Source organism: Pongo abelii, chromosome 8 (assembly GCF_028885655.2).
Source record: "Pongo abelii isolate AG06213 chromosome 8, NHGRI_mPonAbe1-v2.0_pri, whole genome shotgun sequence".
Classification (NCBI taxonomy): Eukaryota; Metazoa; Chordata; class Mammalia; order Primates; family Hominidae; genus Pongo; species Pongo abelii.
The window spans coordinates 107,149,243-107,165,861 of record NC_071993.2 but is presented as its reverse complement, the minus strand read 5'-3'; the positions used below and the strand labels follow the sequence as shown (position 1 = coordinate 107,165,861).

General features: G+C 39.7%; 1 protein-coding gene across 5 annotated transcripts in view; it reads left to right on the top strand.

Moving 5' to 3' along the window:
- Positions 1-516: 516 nt before the first annotated feature.
- CHUK (component of inhibitor of nuclear factor kappa B kinase complex) overlaps positions 517-16,619 on the top strand; it is a 40,790-nt gene continuing 24,687 nt past the window's right edge. For 4 of the 5 annotated variants that reach the window (XR_008510215.2, XR_008510214.2, XM_024253204.3 and 1 more), the window contains exons 1-9: positions 524-662; positions 4,069-4,163; positions 7,044-7,158; positions 7,847-7,916; positions 9,346-9,434; positions 10,662-10,751; positions 10,889-11,013; positions 11,196-11,303; positions 11,882-12,017. Coding sequence is in view for 3 of the 5 variants with exons in the window: in XM_024253204.3 (XP_024108972.1) it covers positions 558-662; positions 4,069-4,163; positions 7,044-7,158; positions 7,847-7,916; positions 9,346-9,434; positions 10,662-10,751; positions 10,889-11,013; positions 11,196-11,303; positions 11,882-12,017 (933 nt within the window). In the remaining 2 variants the exon portion in view is untranslated. 5 annotated transcript variants of the gene reach the window in all.

Sequence of the window (16,619 nt, the reverse complement as noted above, 5' to 3'; positions counted from 1 at the left end):
GGCAACGTAGCAAGACCATGTCTCTACAAAAAATTAAAAAAAAAAATTAGCCAAGCGAGTTGGTGCGCGCCTGCAATCCCAACTACTCGGGAAGTGAGAAGATCGCTTAATTCCGGGAGGTCGAGGCTGCAGTGAGCCGTGATCGTGCCATTGCACTCCAGCCTGGGCAACGCAGCGAGACCCCATCTTAATTAAAAAAAAAAAAAAAAGTTAATACAGGAGAGACTGGACTGCTTTGAAAAGTGGATTTGACGGGAATGTGGGCTTTGGAGAGATCTTATGTTTTCCAAGACTACAAAAACATTGTGGTTCCGTTCAGCCCTCCCGGAAAATACGTAGGGGACTTAAAGAGCGGACCGAGTACCTGTTTGTTTCCCCATCCCTTAGCCGGCAGGGCTCCAGCAGCGCCCTGGGAGAACTTAGGGAAGGGCCCTTCTCGCAGCGGTTACCGGAAGTGACGCATTCATTCTCGCGAGAACAAAGACGCGCGAGCATCGGCGGCCCGGAACCGGCCTTGGAACAACGGTGGAGCCTGAGGCCGCTTGCCCTCCCGCCCCATGGAGCGGCCCCCGGGGCTGCGGCCGGGCGCGGGCGGGCCCTGGGAGATGCGGGAGCGGCTGGGCACCGGCGGCTTCGGGAACGTCTGTCTGTACCAGCATCGGGTGAGGCGGGGCGTGAGAGGGAGCGGCGGTGGGTTTGAGCGTCTGTGGAACACAGGGCTGACAGTGTGGGATAGATGGTTGGTGGGACCTTGGGCAGTATTTGTGGGCCAGTGGGCTTGTGTGTGTGTATTAGAGAGAAAGATACTATGCCTGTGTGTCCAAAGTTGCATCTGAGGTACTGAGCATAGATAGAGCTGTTGCGGGGAACTTGGGTATGACTGTCAGGCTGTGACCAGGTGTTTAGTGAGTGTGACAGTGCGTGTGTGTCCCTGTGAATGTAGAGCGTCAGGGTGTGTGAGGCAGATGCACGTCACAGTGTGTATGTAGGAGCACGAATGTGTGAGAAGAGGGCTGAAGGGGACTGCCTTTTGGAATGTGTGCGTCCGTGTGTGTGTGTGTGTGTGTGTGTGTGTGTGTGCGCGCGCGCGCGCGCTTGGAGGCCGTGTGGTATCAGTGGGGACTGGAGTAGACAAGGAAGGCTTCGTGATGGGTCCAGAGTTAAGCCTTTGGAAGCATGGATGGGCTTTGGAATTGGGGACGTATTCCAGGTCGGGACAGTATAAGAATAAGTTGGTGCAGATCATGGCTTCAAACGGAAGGCGATATTAGTAGATGGAGATGGGGGGCGCTCTAGTAGGTGGAGGACAGTTAACATCAGACTCAAGAATTTTACTTTGATTTAATAGAGAATGTTTAACCATTGTAGCAGCAGTTAAAAAATTATATTTGGGTCTTGTTTGTTTGTTTTTGTTTTTGAGACGGAGTCTCACTCTGTCGCCCAGGCTGGAATGCAGGGCGCGATCTCAGCTCACTGCAGCCTCCTCCTCCCGAGTTCAAGCGATTCTCCTGCCCCAGCCTCCTGAGTAGCTGGGATTACAGGCGCCCGCCACCGTGCCCGGCTAATTTTTTTGTATTTTTAGTAGAGACGGGGTTTCACAGTGTTGGCCAGGCTGGTCTCAAACTCCTGACCTCAGGTGATCCACCTGTCTCAGGCTCCCAAAGTGCAGAGATTATAGGCGTGAGCCACCGCGCCAGGCCTGGGACATGTATTTTTTGATATACCAATAAAAGCTATGAACCCTTTCCCCAGAAAAATGCACAGATGCACATCCACACAACCATGCATTGCCATGCATTGTCCTTTCCTGAAGGACATTTTAGGTAAATAGACCCTGGACTAATAATTCCTGTAATATAGGCTTTGTTTTGTTGCCTGTAAAGTAAGTATAGTATAATAATTACGTTCATCGTGGGTTTGAGAGTTAAATAAAATAGTAATGTGTGTAAAGCTAAATACAGTACCTGACCCATGAAAGCCCTCAACTGTTAGCACCTGCTGCTACTTTTGTTGTTGTTGCTGCTATGATCATAATGCTCCTCATTAATTGGCCTTAAGGAAATGTCAAGGTAAAAAGTGTTGTTCTAGGAAAATGGTTTTGTAAAGGATAAATTTGAGTGGAACAACATACGGGACAAGATGAACAGGTAAGATTTTACTAAAATGCCTGGGCTTGGCTTGTGAATAAAGAAGTGAATTCAAGAGGAAAAGTAATAATTTGTTATCTAAAGGAACATGGGTGTAGTGAGAAAGCTCATAATTTGGGGTGGGAGAAAGGGGAGATAAGGAGTCTACCTTGGGGAAATAGGCATGTTTAGGGTAATTAGAATGACAACTGAAACTGATAGAACTGAGGAAGTTTTGTGAACCAGGTTTCTAGATAGGGCATAGGAGAAAATCCTGGAGAAAGAGAATGGAAGGTGAAGGACTAAGGCATTAAGTCCTGTGATAGCAGGATGAGTAGTAAATTTAATAATTCTCACCATCAGAGGGAACATAACACACTAAAAAAAAAAAAAAAAAGTGGGAGCCAAGTGCTTCCAGTGGCATGTTGCCTGTGTTACCTAAGCCTGCCTATCAGCCTGGTCATAAGGAAAAAGGATGCATGCTGGCAGCTTCTGTGACTTCTTTTCTTGGTCCCTGGGTGGGGATGGATGAATTAATCACTTTTTGTTTTATTATGGTAAAGTATACATAACACAACATTTATCACTTTATTTTTAAGTGTACAGTTAGGTGGCATTAAGTACATTGACGTTGTACAGCCATCACCCTATCTCCAGCATATTCCGACTTTTTAAACACATAACTTTTTTGTTGTTGTTGTACATTTATAAACTTCCCATAGAACATTCTTTGTGAAAAGGTAGAATTTCACAGGGTGGATGAAATATAAATTAAAGAGTTGAAGGATCTTACAAAGTGGGATTTTTGAAATAGATAACTTATTGCTCCATTAACATGAGCTTTCAGGGCTCAGTGTTGTTCATGGTTGTGCCTGATTCTCATCTCCATGGTGGTAAAGGCCTGCATGGGACATAGATATAACTGGTCAACTGCTCATAACAAAAGGAAGATTGAAGGGAGTGAGAACTGTGGGTAGGCTAGCATGTAGTCTATCCTAGCTTCCTTCTTCTCTATGCACCAAGTATCATCCTATCTCTAGCTTCTTTTTTCCTGTCACCCTCCAATTCACACTACCCTATCCAAGCTATGTCTTGCTTCCCCACCTATAATATATTTTTTCTGTCCTGGCCCCTGGGCTCTTCTCTCTGTATTCATACAGAGCCTTTTTATTACAACTCTGGTTTATGTCAGAGATTACATATGTTGGAAATTCTTTTGAACTCTCCTCATGATATCAGAAACATAGTGTAGCCTGTTTAGCCCTGACTGCTGTTTCTGAGCTGCATTATTAATGTTGCCAGAATATGATGGGGTCTGGCTGTTTCCTGTAATGTGCATCAGAATGGGTTTAATTTCAGTCAGAATTGGCTAAATTACTAGTCACAGGCAAGAGATGTTAGGTTCATTATGTAGCTATGGAAGCAGAAGTACACTCATTGGTAGGATTTTTTTCCTTCATGTCATTTGAAATGCATACATTAGGACTGGAGTTTTTTGCTTTAGGCTTGGTTATATTAAAACTTTCTCTTGCTGTTTGGAGTCCAGGAAGCCCTGAATTACCTTCTTCATTTTAGTTATGCTAGAAGCTGGGGCCCGTATTACTTGTCTTGATTAAGCTCTGAAAGGGGTTTGCTGAGGAGACAGGATCTTTTTTTTTCTACCATTATATATGAGAGAGAGTTCCGAAAAGACCTGTTATAAAATCAGTTTCAGTCACTTTTCCCTTGTATGCTGTTGTGTCTTTGAAGGTCAGTTTTAAAGCATTGGTGTAATAGTCTCATGGTTTATCTTTTAAAAAACATTGCCTCAAGAGAGCTGTGGATAAATATATTTAATTAGTAAAGCTAAAAAGTTTTGTTTTCTTAGGTTATTTCTTTGGTAGCAAATAAATCTGCACAAGAACCTAATTTTTTTTTTTCTGTTGATTTTCTATTTTGGCAGGAACTTGATCTCAAAATAGCAATTAAGTCTTGTCGCCTAGAGCTAAGTACCAAAAACAGAGAACGATGGTGCCATGAAATCCAGATTATGAAGAAGTAAGTGTACTTCTTGACTTACATTTCCCTGGTTCTACAGCCCAACCAGATGTCATCATGGGGAAAAAGGCCAGGAATCCACTCTTCTCAGGATCTTTTTGGGAACATATATTTTTTTCTCTCATTAAATATATTCTATTTCAAATAATAATATCACATTAGGATTAAGAAGGTTTAGTTAAAATCAGCTAGGACACTTACACACTGTTGGTGGAAATGTAAAATTGTGCAGCTGTTACGGAAAACAGTATGGTGATTCCTAAAAAATTGAAAATAGAATTACCATATGATCCAGCAATTCCATTTCTGGGTATATACAAAAATGAATTGAAAGCAGGGACTTAAAGAGTAATTTGTACACTCATATTCATAACATTATTATTCACAATAGCTGAAAGGTAAAAGCAACCCAGTATCTACCAACAGAGACATGTATAAACAAAATGTGGTATATTCATGAAATGGAATATCATGCAGCCTTAAAAAGGAATGAAACTCTGACACATGCCACAGCATGGATGAATCTTGTGGACATTATGCTAAATGAAATAAGCCAGTCACAAAAAGAAAAATTACTGTGTCATTCGACTTATATGTGGTAGCTAGAGTAGTCAAACTCACAGTGAAAGACAGTAGAATGTTGTTTGCCAGAGGGTGAAGGGACCAGCAAATAGAGAATAATTTTTAATAGGTGCGGAGTTTCACCTTTGCAGAATTAAACAGTTTTGTGCAGTATAGTGATAGTAGCAAAACATTGTGAAAGTATTTGATGCCAGGCTGGGCACATTGGCTCACACTGTAATTCCAACACTTTGGGAGGCTGAGGTGGGTGGATTGCTTGAGCTCAGGAGTTCGAGACCAGCCTGGGCAACATGGCAAAACCCCATCTCTACAAAAAATATAAAAACTAGCTGGGTGTGGTGGTGCATGCCCGTAGTCCCAGTTACTTGGGAGGCTGAGGTGGGAAGATTGCTTGAGCCCAGGAGGTCAAGGCTACAGTGAGCTGAGATCATACCACTGTATTCCAGCCTGGGTGACAAGAGCAAGACCCTGTCTGAAAATACCCTGTGTATTTTACCACAATCAAAAAAGTATTTCATTTCAGTTAACAAAAGTCAGCTAGGGCCGGGCGTGGTGGCTCACACCTATAATCCCAGCACTTTGGGAGGCCAAGGCGGATGGATCACCTGAGGTCAGGAGTTTGTAACCAGCCTGGTCAACATGGCAAAACCCCATCTCTACTAAAAATACAAAAATTAGCCGGGCGTGGTGGCGGGTACCTGTAATCCCAGCTACTTGGGAGGCCGAGGGAGGAGAATTGCTTGAACCCGGGAGGCGGAGGTTGCGGTGAGCTGAGATCACACCACTGCACTCCAGCCTGGGCGACTCTGTCTCTAAATACATAAATAAATCAATAAAAAAATAAATAAATTACGCCAATATTTAGTGGCTTAAAATAGCAAACATTTAGTATTTTATAGTTTCTGTGACTTAGGATTTTGGGAGTGGCTTAGCTGGGTGATTCCAGCTTAGAGTCTTTCCTGAGACATCTCAAGATATTGGTTGGAGCTGCAGTAATCCAAAGGCTTGACTGGGGCTGGAGTATCTGCTTCCATGCTCACTTATATGACTGCGGGCCAAAAGCATCAGTTCTTCGCCGTGTTGGCCTCTTCATGGGGAAGCTTGAATGTCTTCATGACATGCAAGCTAGCTTTCCCCAGAAAGAGTGAGTGATCTGAGAGAGAGAGAGAGAGAGTGAACGAGTGAGCAAGATGAAAACCGACATATCTTTTATGATCTTTCCTTGGAAGTGAGACTCCATCCTTTTCCACCACATTGTGTTTGTTACAGTGAGTCACTAAGTACAGCCTACATTCAAGGGGAGGAGAGTTAAGCTCTTAAAAAGAGAAGTAGACATATTTTAAAACTTCCACAGGTAGTGTGCTAAGTACTTTACAGATCATTCTTCCAGTTATCACAGCAATCTTATATTTAGGTATTATTTTGTAAATGAGGAAGTTGAAGCTTATAGAGTCACATAGCTGGTGGTTGGTAAAGTGTGGATTTGAAATAAATACTTTCTGACTCTAATATCTGTGCTTAATTCCATTTTGATTCTCAAACTTGGTTATGTGGTAGAATCACCAGGAAACCTTAACAGTATAAATTATCAGGTCCTACATGTACATGGAAATTCTGTTTGCTTCTTTTTCTTTTTTTCTTTTTTTTTTTTTTTAAAGAGATGTGGTCTTGCTGTGTTACCCAGGCTTGACTTGAACTCCTGGGCTCAAGCAGTCCTCCCACCTCAGCCTCTGGAGTAGCTGGGACTATAGGCATGCACCACCACACCCGGCTAATTTTTAATTTTTTGTAGAGATGAGGTCTCACTGTGTTACCCATGCTGATCTTGAATTCCTGGCCTCAAGCAATCCTCCCACCTCAGCCTCCCAAATTGTTGGGATTACAGTTGCAACTACACCCAGCCTAGAACGCCAGATTTGAATCCCTAGTTGACTACCTACTCACTGTGTGATCTTGTTACTTAGCCAATTTGTGCTTCAATTTTCTCCTGTGTGGTGAAAGTATTAATAAATCTACCTATAATAGGATTATTGTGACAAGTAACTGAGTTAATATATTTAAAATGCTTACTGCTTGGCACTTAGAAATGTAATAGTAGTAATAGTGATGGTATTTTTATGTGTGTTTTCTTTTAAAAAATTACTAATTTTTAATTATACAAATCAGAAATTAGAATATTATAAATAATACTGATCTTTCCCCCTCTGTTCATCCACCCACAATTAAGTAGCATTTCAAATCCAGTCCCTTTTTATTGGAAATAATTTTTTTTATTGTAATGTTTTTCTTTCTTATTAGGTTGAACCATGCCAATGTTGTAAAGGCCTGTGATGTTCCTGAAGAACTGAATATTTTGATTCATGATGTGCCTCTTCTAGCAATGGAATACTGTTCTGGAGGAGATCTCCGAAAGGTAGTGTGGATGTTTTGAGATGAGAGATGGTAAATCACAAACTTTAGTAATGTTTGAATCATATTAAATGTAATAAACTAGAATAAGAATCGGAAAAACTATGATCTGCTTCCTGTTTTGTAAATAAAGTTTTATTGGAACACAGCCACATTCATTTCTTTACACATTGTCTATGGCTGCTTTCTTATGGCTGCAGAAGTGAGTAGTTTTAACAGAGACTATGTGACTTGCAAAACCTAAAATATTTACCATATAGTTCCTTACAGAAAATGTTTGTTGACTCCTGATTTAGAAAATGCATTTTTGTTGTTGCTGTTTGATGGGACTATAGCAATGGTGGTAGATGAAAATTTCAGTGGTTAAGGTGCTTATAAAAAGTTGTTTTCTGTATTGCAATCTTTTTTTTCTACCTAATTTTAAGTGTGCCCATATGACCATTTTTATATATATCCGTGAGATTTGTCAGCCTTTTCCAGTTTCAAAGGCTTTTTGCCTCTTTTTACTTTTATGAGCCTTATCATGAAATTTACATGCCCTCAGTATGGATTTGGTAATTTTATTCCCTTGTATTTTATTATGAATTATTTTCTCATTTGAATATTCTTTTAGAGTATAGTAATTAATGTGTGGTCACTATTGCAGCCCAGCAATTTGCAGAACAGATTTTTAGAATTCTTTCTTTTTTTAGCTGCTCAACAAACCAGAAAATTGTTGTGGACTTAAAGAAAGCCAGATACTTTCTTTACTAAGTGATATAGGTACGTATCAGTATTAAAATACCATTGTAATGTAATGTCCCTTTGGTCTTTTTGGGAATTCAGGAGAATTGTTGATACACTGTACAAAGTCTATAGAATTTCAACATCTATAAGAAGTTATAAAAATCTATTACTGTTGATGCTAAATTAAAACTAGGATATTTTGGCTAGGTGCAGTGGCTCACACCTATAATCCCAGCACTTTGGGAGGCCGAGGTAAGCAGATCACGAGGTCATGAGTTCAAGACCAGCCTGGCCAACATAGTGAAACCCCATCTCTACTAAAAATACAAAAATTAGCTGGGCACAATGCCGCATGCCTGTAGTCCCAGCTACTCGGGAGGCTGAGGCAGGAGAATCGCTTGAACCCAGGAGGTAGAGATTGCAGTGAGCCAAGATTGCACCACTGCACTCCAGCTTGGGCAACAGAGTGAGACTTTGTCACACATGCACAAAAAGAAACTAGGATATTTTATTATTTATTTGTGGCTAAGAGTCCTTTTTTTGTCTAATAGATGTTCCGATAGCTGACAAAAAAATCATGTGAAATGATCTTACTCAATTTCACTCCCCCCCAACCATTGACATAGTAATTTTGTTTACAGTGGAATTGCATCTCCTTGAGGGATGGGTCCTCAAGTCAACTCTTTTTTGTTTGTTTGTTTGTTTTGAGACGGAGTCTAGCTCTGTTGCCCAGGCTGGAGTGCAGTGGTGCGATCTCAGCTCACTGCAACCTCTGCCTCCCAGGTTCAAGCGATTCTCCTGCCTCAGCATCCCGAGTAGCTGGGGTTACAGGTGCCCGCCACCACACTTGGCTAATTTTTGTATTTTTAATAGAGACGGGGTTTCATTGTGTTGGCCAGGCTGGTCTCAAACTCCTGACCTCATGATCCGCCTGCCTTGGCCTCCTAAAGTGCTGGGATTACAAGCGTGAGTCACCGCGCCTGGCCAAGTCAATTCTTCAGGGTGAAAAATCTCTGCTTAATCAGAATGACTCCAGAAAAATTCCTAAAATAACCAGTACCCAACCTTTTGGAGGAACCTCAAAAACCAAAAATTTGTTTCCCCATAGATTTTGGTTTTGCCTCTTTTCCAAGGTCATGAGGGCTAAAGTCCAATTGAAATGGGTGATTTAGGTAGGAGAAAGAGGCTTATAAGAGTTTCAGGGATTTTCCCAATTGCTTTTTGCATTTCTATTTGATGTTAATTCTAATGAGTTAAATGAACATATAGTATAATTTTGTAGTATTTGTTTAATGTTACTTTTTTTCTGTGAAGAAAACCTGAACTACTGTAGTATTAGTTGTGTAGTTAACGATGATCCATATAAACTTGAGCATCAGAGCAGATTTGCACAAAATGTGAGGTGAATTTTTCTTTTAACTCAATGCTTTCTGTTACTTCAAAGTATATTTTAAACTTCATTTAGGGTCTGGGATTCGATATTTGCATGAAAACAAAATTATACATCGAGATCTAAAACCTGAAAACATAGTTCTTCAGGATGTTGGTGGAAAGGTAGGTGAAACCTGAAGTAATGTTTCATGCCTATTGAATATAGTCTTTCTGATACAGTTAGTCCTTGAGCTGTGGTGTCTTTGCTGTATGCCCATAACAGTCTTACTTTTTCCATTTCAGACCTCACCACACTGAACTGTAGTTTTGTGTTTAGTTTTTTTGTCCCTTCTGCTAAACAGTGGTTCCATCAGAGAAGGAACAGCACCTGTTTTTTTTTTCTTTTTCTTTTTTTTCATTTTTCATACTTAACCCAGCTCCTAGACTTCACCTGTCTCGTTCAAGTCTGTTTTTCCAGCATAGTATCTAGCAAAGATACAGGCCGTGAATACATAATATGTTAACACTTATTATTTTATTCTTATGAAGCACGTCTAAAACACATACATACACATCCTGGGTCCACTTTAAGAAAAAAAAGAAAGTATATATATTTTTAAAACTTATTTTCCTTCCCCCAATTTAAATGAGTCATCTGGAGAAGAACCAGAAATTGTGAATTGACTCTTAAAATGTTCATTTCATTAGTAACTTAAGCAGTTTTCTTGTTTCCAGCATCCAAATTTCATTCCAATAAGGACTTAAAGGCCAAGAGTCTGAACCTTGTGTTGAGTTGTATGTGCCGTCTCTTTAGTTAGTGAAGATAGTTGTTGGCCTCTTGGAGGTGTTGGAACCTTGGTGCTGCTTCTTCTCTTAGGAACCTTTCACGTATGCTTGGCACCAAATATCTCTGCTTTTTTTTTTTTAATCCAAAGACGTCAGGACATTCCTGAAGTTAGATCTAAGTATTTACTCACATTTAATCTACTCTAAGGGGGTATGATGCTTCTTCAAGTTTGGAAGTCACCCTTGCCTTTACTTTCCAGTTTAATGGATCGAGCTTATTTTGAATATAGTAAAATAAAAATTAATAGCCCACCTGTATTCAATTTTTACCATGTACCAAGCACTGTGTTACCTTCTTTACTTTCGTTATTTCTTTGGATCCTAATAACAATTCTGTGAAGCAGGGACTGTTAGTCATTCAATTAGATTACTGAGAGAGGTTAAATAACTTGATAGATCACACACCTAGTTAAGTGGTGGCACTCAGACTTGAAATATTTTTGTGTTATTACAGAGCCCAAGGTCCTCACCACTACCCTGTCTACAGCCTTATAAGGATATTGTTGTCTTTCCTTTTTAAATTTCTCTACCATTTAATACTTAATCTGTCTTATTATTTTGCAGATAATACATAAAATAATTGATCTGGGATATGCCAAAGATGTTGATCAAGGAAGTCTGTGTACATCTTTTGTGGGAACACTGCAGTATCTGGTGAGACCTGTATTGTTTCTTTGAATTTAAGTGTGTATAGGATTCTCTTATTTCTGAAGATCATGAATATAGTAGGTCAAAAATAAAGTAGCTTTTCCCATACAGTGTTGGTGTTTAAAGCATTTTCTCTTTTGAAGGCCCCAGAGCTCTTTGAGAATAAGCCTTACACAGCCACTGTTGATTATTGGAGCTTTGGGACCATGGTATTTGAATGTATTGCTGGATATAGGCCTTTTTTGCATCATCTGCAACCATTTACCTGGTAAGAAATGGATGAGAACTTGGGCATGCTTAATGGGAATGGAAATTTTTTCATTTGTCTTTTTTTTTCTTTCTTTAATTGTTTAGTTGTCTTTGAAATATACAATTAAATATAATTAAATGGCAAGAAATCTTAATTTGTGAGAATCACTTTGTCAACTGAGGTAGCTTTTGATTTTATAGGCATGAGAAGATTAAGAAGAAGGATCCAAAGTGTATATTTGCATGTGAAGAGATGTCAGGAGAAGTTCGGTTTAGTAGCCATTTACCTCAACCAAATAGCCTTTGTAGGTAAGTATATTTTAGTTAAGGAAGTTTGCCTCAGTTTCTCCAGGGTTGTAAAGGAACAGGAGAGTAGTTGTCTGTTTCAAGTTGCATTATCCAGTAGAACTTTCTGTGATGATGTAGAAACCTTCTATATTTCTGTTGGCCACATGAGGTTATTGACTACTTGACAGGTAGCTAGTTTGGCTAGAGAACGAATTTTGAATAAATAGTAAATATAAGTAGCCACTTGGGACTAGTGGCTACCATTTTGGACAGCACAGGTCTAGTGGAAACAAGAATTGCCATTTAACTGATTGACATATGTCCTAAGAAGGCTCTTAGGATAATAAAGTAAATGGGTTATTTGCAGAATGGATTTGGACTCATCCGTCAGAGTTGTCAGTAACTAACGTGGAGTTTTGAGTAGTTTTTGATGAAAAAAGTTTGTCCCCTTTCATTTCATGAATTTGAAAGTAAGTTATGAAATGGTACAGATAAGTGATGTGGGAAAGAAAATGGACAACCTGCAAAATTACCTAACAGTATAAAGGGAAATTGGAACATAATGATTTGATTTTCACCCCATTTTGTATGTTTTCTAGTTTAATAGTAGAACCCATGGAAAACTGGCTACAGTTGATGTTGAATTGGGACCCACAGCAGAGAGGAGGACCTGTTGACCTTACTTTGAAGCAGCCAAGATGTTTTGTATTAATGGATCACATTTTGAATTTGAAGGTTAGTCTTAATGGGTCTACTGCATAAGACCATCATTGAAAGTAACAAGTTTATTTGGAAAATTAGCATAAATGCAGTTTAATAATCTTTTCCTGTTGCTTATTTATTTATTTATTTTGAGACAGGGTCTCACTCTGTCACCTAGGCTGGAGTGCAGTGGCACGTTTTCAGCTCACTGCAACCTGCACCTCCCAGGTTCAAGTGATTCTCTTGCCTCAGCCTCCCGAGTAGTTGGGACTATAGGTGCGCACCACCACGCCCAGCTAATTTTTGTGTTTTTGGTAGAGATAGGGTTTCACTACGTTGTCCAGGCTGGTCTCGCACTCCTGACCTCAGGTGATCCGCCCGCCTCCACCTCCCAAAGTGGGATTACAGGTGTGAGCCATTGCGTCCAGCCCTGATGCTTGTTTGAAAAAGAAAATTATATTCTTAGAAATGATTTTTTTGAAAATTTATTTAGCAAGCTATCTCAGTTTGCTTCTCTGTGGTCTTTGTTAATTACTCCTTTGAAGCAACTTTTTTATTTACCTTTTCCCATGTTGTTGCCATTATCCTGGATTCATTTATGTCTAGTCATACTGGATTTGATTTGGTAAGGAAGGTTCCTATCTGCCTTTCATGGCTCTGCACTTACTCCCTAACCTATAGTTCATTCAATATGTACTACCTATCTCATCTTCTGAAAATGCTTTTTTATTCTTCTGCCCAAGAAACTAACATAGTTCTTTTTTTTTTTTTTAACAAGTCGAGTGTAAACTGATCTGCTTGCTTTTCTGGGGGGCTTTCCCTAACCAAGTTTTGCCTTGTACCTGCTTCTCTTAACCTTTACCTCATACAAGACCAGCTTGTCACTGCTCCTTATGCCTCAAACCCGTTATCTACCTTTGTGCTTTACAGATGCTATCCTTCTGCCGGGTATGATATCCATTTCTGTGTATCGTCTCACCTACACTGGCATATCTTCAAGAGCTTTTCTTTAAATGGTCTCTGCCACAAAATTTGTCATTTAAAGGCTATATTCTCTTTCTCATCTTCCATTCATGCATCTTCATATAGATTGTTGTCTTCTTCAATGTTGGGATTTTTTACTTCTTTTATTAACAATCACCCACCCTACCCTTCCTAACCATGGCATTCTGTACAGAGCAGGGCATGTATCAGGTTCTTAGTAAATTATTTATTGATATGAATGAGAGCTATAGATACTTCTATTATGCAGTGTACCCAGAAACAACTCTCATCAATAGTCTTTACATTTGTATTGATTGTTTGTAGTATACAGGTTTCTAAAATTGAAATGAGAAATTATAATCATGTAATGTTGGAGTACATGGCGAGATAGCTCACTTTAGTCTGGAACTCCTGAGCTCAAGTGATTCTCCTACTTCAGCCTCCAGAGTAAATGGAACTACAGGTGTGCGCCACCTCTCCTGCCTAATTTTTAAATTTTTGGTAGAAATGGCGTCTCACTGCGTTGACCAGGTTGTTTTTGAACTCCTGGCCTCAAGTAATCCTCCTACCTCGACTTCCCAAAGTGCTGAGATTACAGATGTGGGCTACCGTGCCCGACCTTGGCATACTTTATTAAATAGAAACTTGAGGCCATATGGATGTCATTCTTGGCTAACACTGAAAAGATACCTGGCTTCTTCTTGATTTGGTTTCCTTCTACTGTGCCAAAGAATAAATTATCCCTCAGTGTGTTAGGAAAGCAGGGCTTTAGTTCTATGTTGCCTCTGAAACATTTCGGTTGTGAATGAACCACATCTCGCATTTGTTTCATACTTGTCATAGGAATCATAGCATCGTTTCTGCTTTGAAGGGCATCTGTGAGCCTCTTGTTATAGGGCACGGGGAAAGAGTCCACATTATGGAGTTTATAGTTTACCGACTTTAATTCAGTTTGCAGCACCACTATTTACCTATCTGTGAACCTGAGCAAATGTCTCTCTATCTCAAGGACAGTAATATCTTCCTCAAAGCATCAATATTATTATGAGGTTATGCAGAATAAGGTATGTATAAGGTACTAGTTATAGTAGTTCAAGAAGCTTCAAGGATGCTTGTTAGACATGATAATAGGACTGAATTTTGAAGAATGAGAGTTTTTAGGGAAAGGGTGAGGGCGGGAGAGATTTATAGGCAGCAGAGCATCATAAGCAAAAGTACAGAAGCATGAACTGCAAAACAGCTTGGTGTTACTGTAGGACATTTTCCCAAAATGTTTATATATATTGTACAAGAAAGGAATGATGTCTGTTTGATTTTCACTTAAAAAAGGAAGCAACAAAACAGTTACTGAAATATTTCCCTTTTGAAAAAATAGCTTAGCAAGTCTGATTGTATGCATATTTTCCAACTGTTTATTATGAAAACCTTTAGATATGTAGAAGAGTTGAAAAAAGTGTACTGAACCTACCACTAAAAATAATGATGAAACAGTAGCATTTAATTATTTTTTTTTTGCCTCCTGTTTCATGCCCCTAAATGTAACTATATTCTGAGTCTCTTCTTGGTTCTCTCTTTTTCTATTACATTTCCTTTCTTTTATTAGGCAGTCTCTTCAACTGTATAGCTTTTCCTATAAACTACATATGGCTAACTCCTAAAGTTATTTATCTCCGTAGCTGTGACTTTTCTGCCAAGGACTTGTAACTGCTGTATAACTGTATAACTACCTGGCTGTTTCACTGGCACTTACAACTTAATTTATTAAAAACTGAACGTATTTGTTGTATCCATTAAATCTACTTTTTTTTGTTTTTGAGATGGAGCCTCACTCTGTCTCATGATCTCAACTCACTGAAACCTACACCTCCTGGGTTCAAGTGATTCTCGTGCTTCAGCCTCCCGAGTAGCTGGAATTACAGGTGCCTGCCACCATGTCCGGCTAATTTTTATATTTTTAGTAGAGATGGGGTTTCACCATGTTGGCCAGGCTGGTCTTGACACCCTGACCTCAGGTGATCTGCCCACCTCGGCCTTCCAAAGTGCTGGGATTACAGGCGTGAGCCACCGCACCAGGCCCCATTAAATCTACCTCTATAGATTTCCTACACTTCTTATTTGCACTGTCACCTTTCCAGTTACCCAGGTGGGAAACTTTGGCTGTGTTGACTCTTCCTTTCTCTTCAATCGATATATTCAATTGTTTTATCAAACTTATCTTTTGAATATCTTAACAATTTTGAGCTTGCTAGGTTCTCAATTTAGAAAGACTTGCATAGTTCTCTTTCACTTATTAAATAAAGTCCAGACCCTTTCATTGGTACTCAAAACCTATCTTGGTTTCATATCAGCTTACACTCCCGGACTTATGGTCTTACTAACGCCCTGAGAGGCCATCATTTTAGGTACATTTGAACTGGATTAATTATATTCTCTGATTATGCCCATCCCTTTCTACTTTTCTGCTTCTGCTCACCTTGTTTTCTGCTAAAGGAACTCCTTTCAGTGTTTTCCCATTTCAGTCTTTCTTTCATTTCAAAGTTTAGCTCAAGTAGTGCCTCCTTTATGAAGTGCCCACTTCCTACTGCCAAGTGTATGATACTTTACGCTGATTATAACACCTATCACATTTTGCCTGGTACTTTAGTTCTCTTAGTATATCTTAATATCTTCTGTTTGACTCTAACTGTATGGAGGGCAAGGATCATAAGGTACTCAGTTTGTATACACACTACTACCACCACAACACACTTAATAGTATGTACCTACCAATAGTAGGTACTCATTAAATATTACAGTGAGCAAAAAGATAAATTCAGGTTGTATTTCCTTTTCTTTCTTTTGCGTCCTTCTGGCCTGGAGCTTTGGTAGTGGGATGCCATGATGACATACTCTAATATCCTGTGTAAAAGTAGATGTCCATTATAGGATTTTCTGCTATTGCTATAAATGGCAGCTGTCATAGTGTGAAATCTGCCTAAATTGTGAAGGCATGGAAAGTCTCAGGTAGTATAATTGTATTGCAAATCTGTATCAGTTTTGAAGATTTCCCTACTCCCCTTTTAAACATAAAGATTTATATTAAAGAAAAGTCTCTTAATAAGATAAATACTGGCAATCGTGTTATGACATTTGGAATTCACATGAAAAGGATCAGCTTCAGGTTATAAAAACAGTTTGGTATTTCTTTTTTAAAATTTTGTTAATACAGGTGTGGTGGCTTATGCTTGTAATCCCAGCACTTTGGGAGGTGGAGGCAGGCGGATCACTTGAGATCTGGAGTTCGAGACCAGCCTGGCCAACATGGTGAAACCCCATCTCTACTAAAAATACAAAAATTAGCCAGGGTTGGTGGTGCATGCCTGTACTCCCAGCTACTCGGGAGGCTGAGGCAGGAGAGTTGCTTGAACCTGGGAGGTGGAGGCTGCATTGAGCCGAGATTGCACCACTGCACTCCAGCCTGGGTGACAGAGAGAGACTCTGTCTCAAAAACAAACAAACAAAATTGTTAATACGCTTTTAAGTTTGTTTTTTTTGTTTGTTTGTTTGTTTGTTTTGAGATAAGAGTCTTGTTCTATCACCCAGGCTAGAGTACCATGGTGCAATCTCTGCTCACTGCAACTTTCACCTCCCAGACTCAAGTGATTCTCTTGT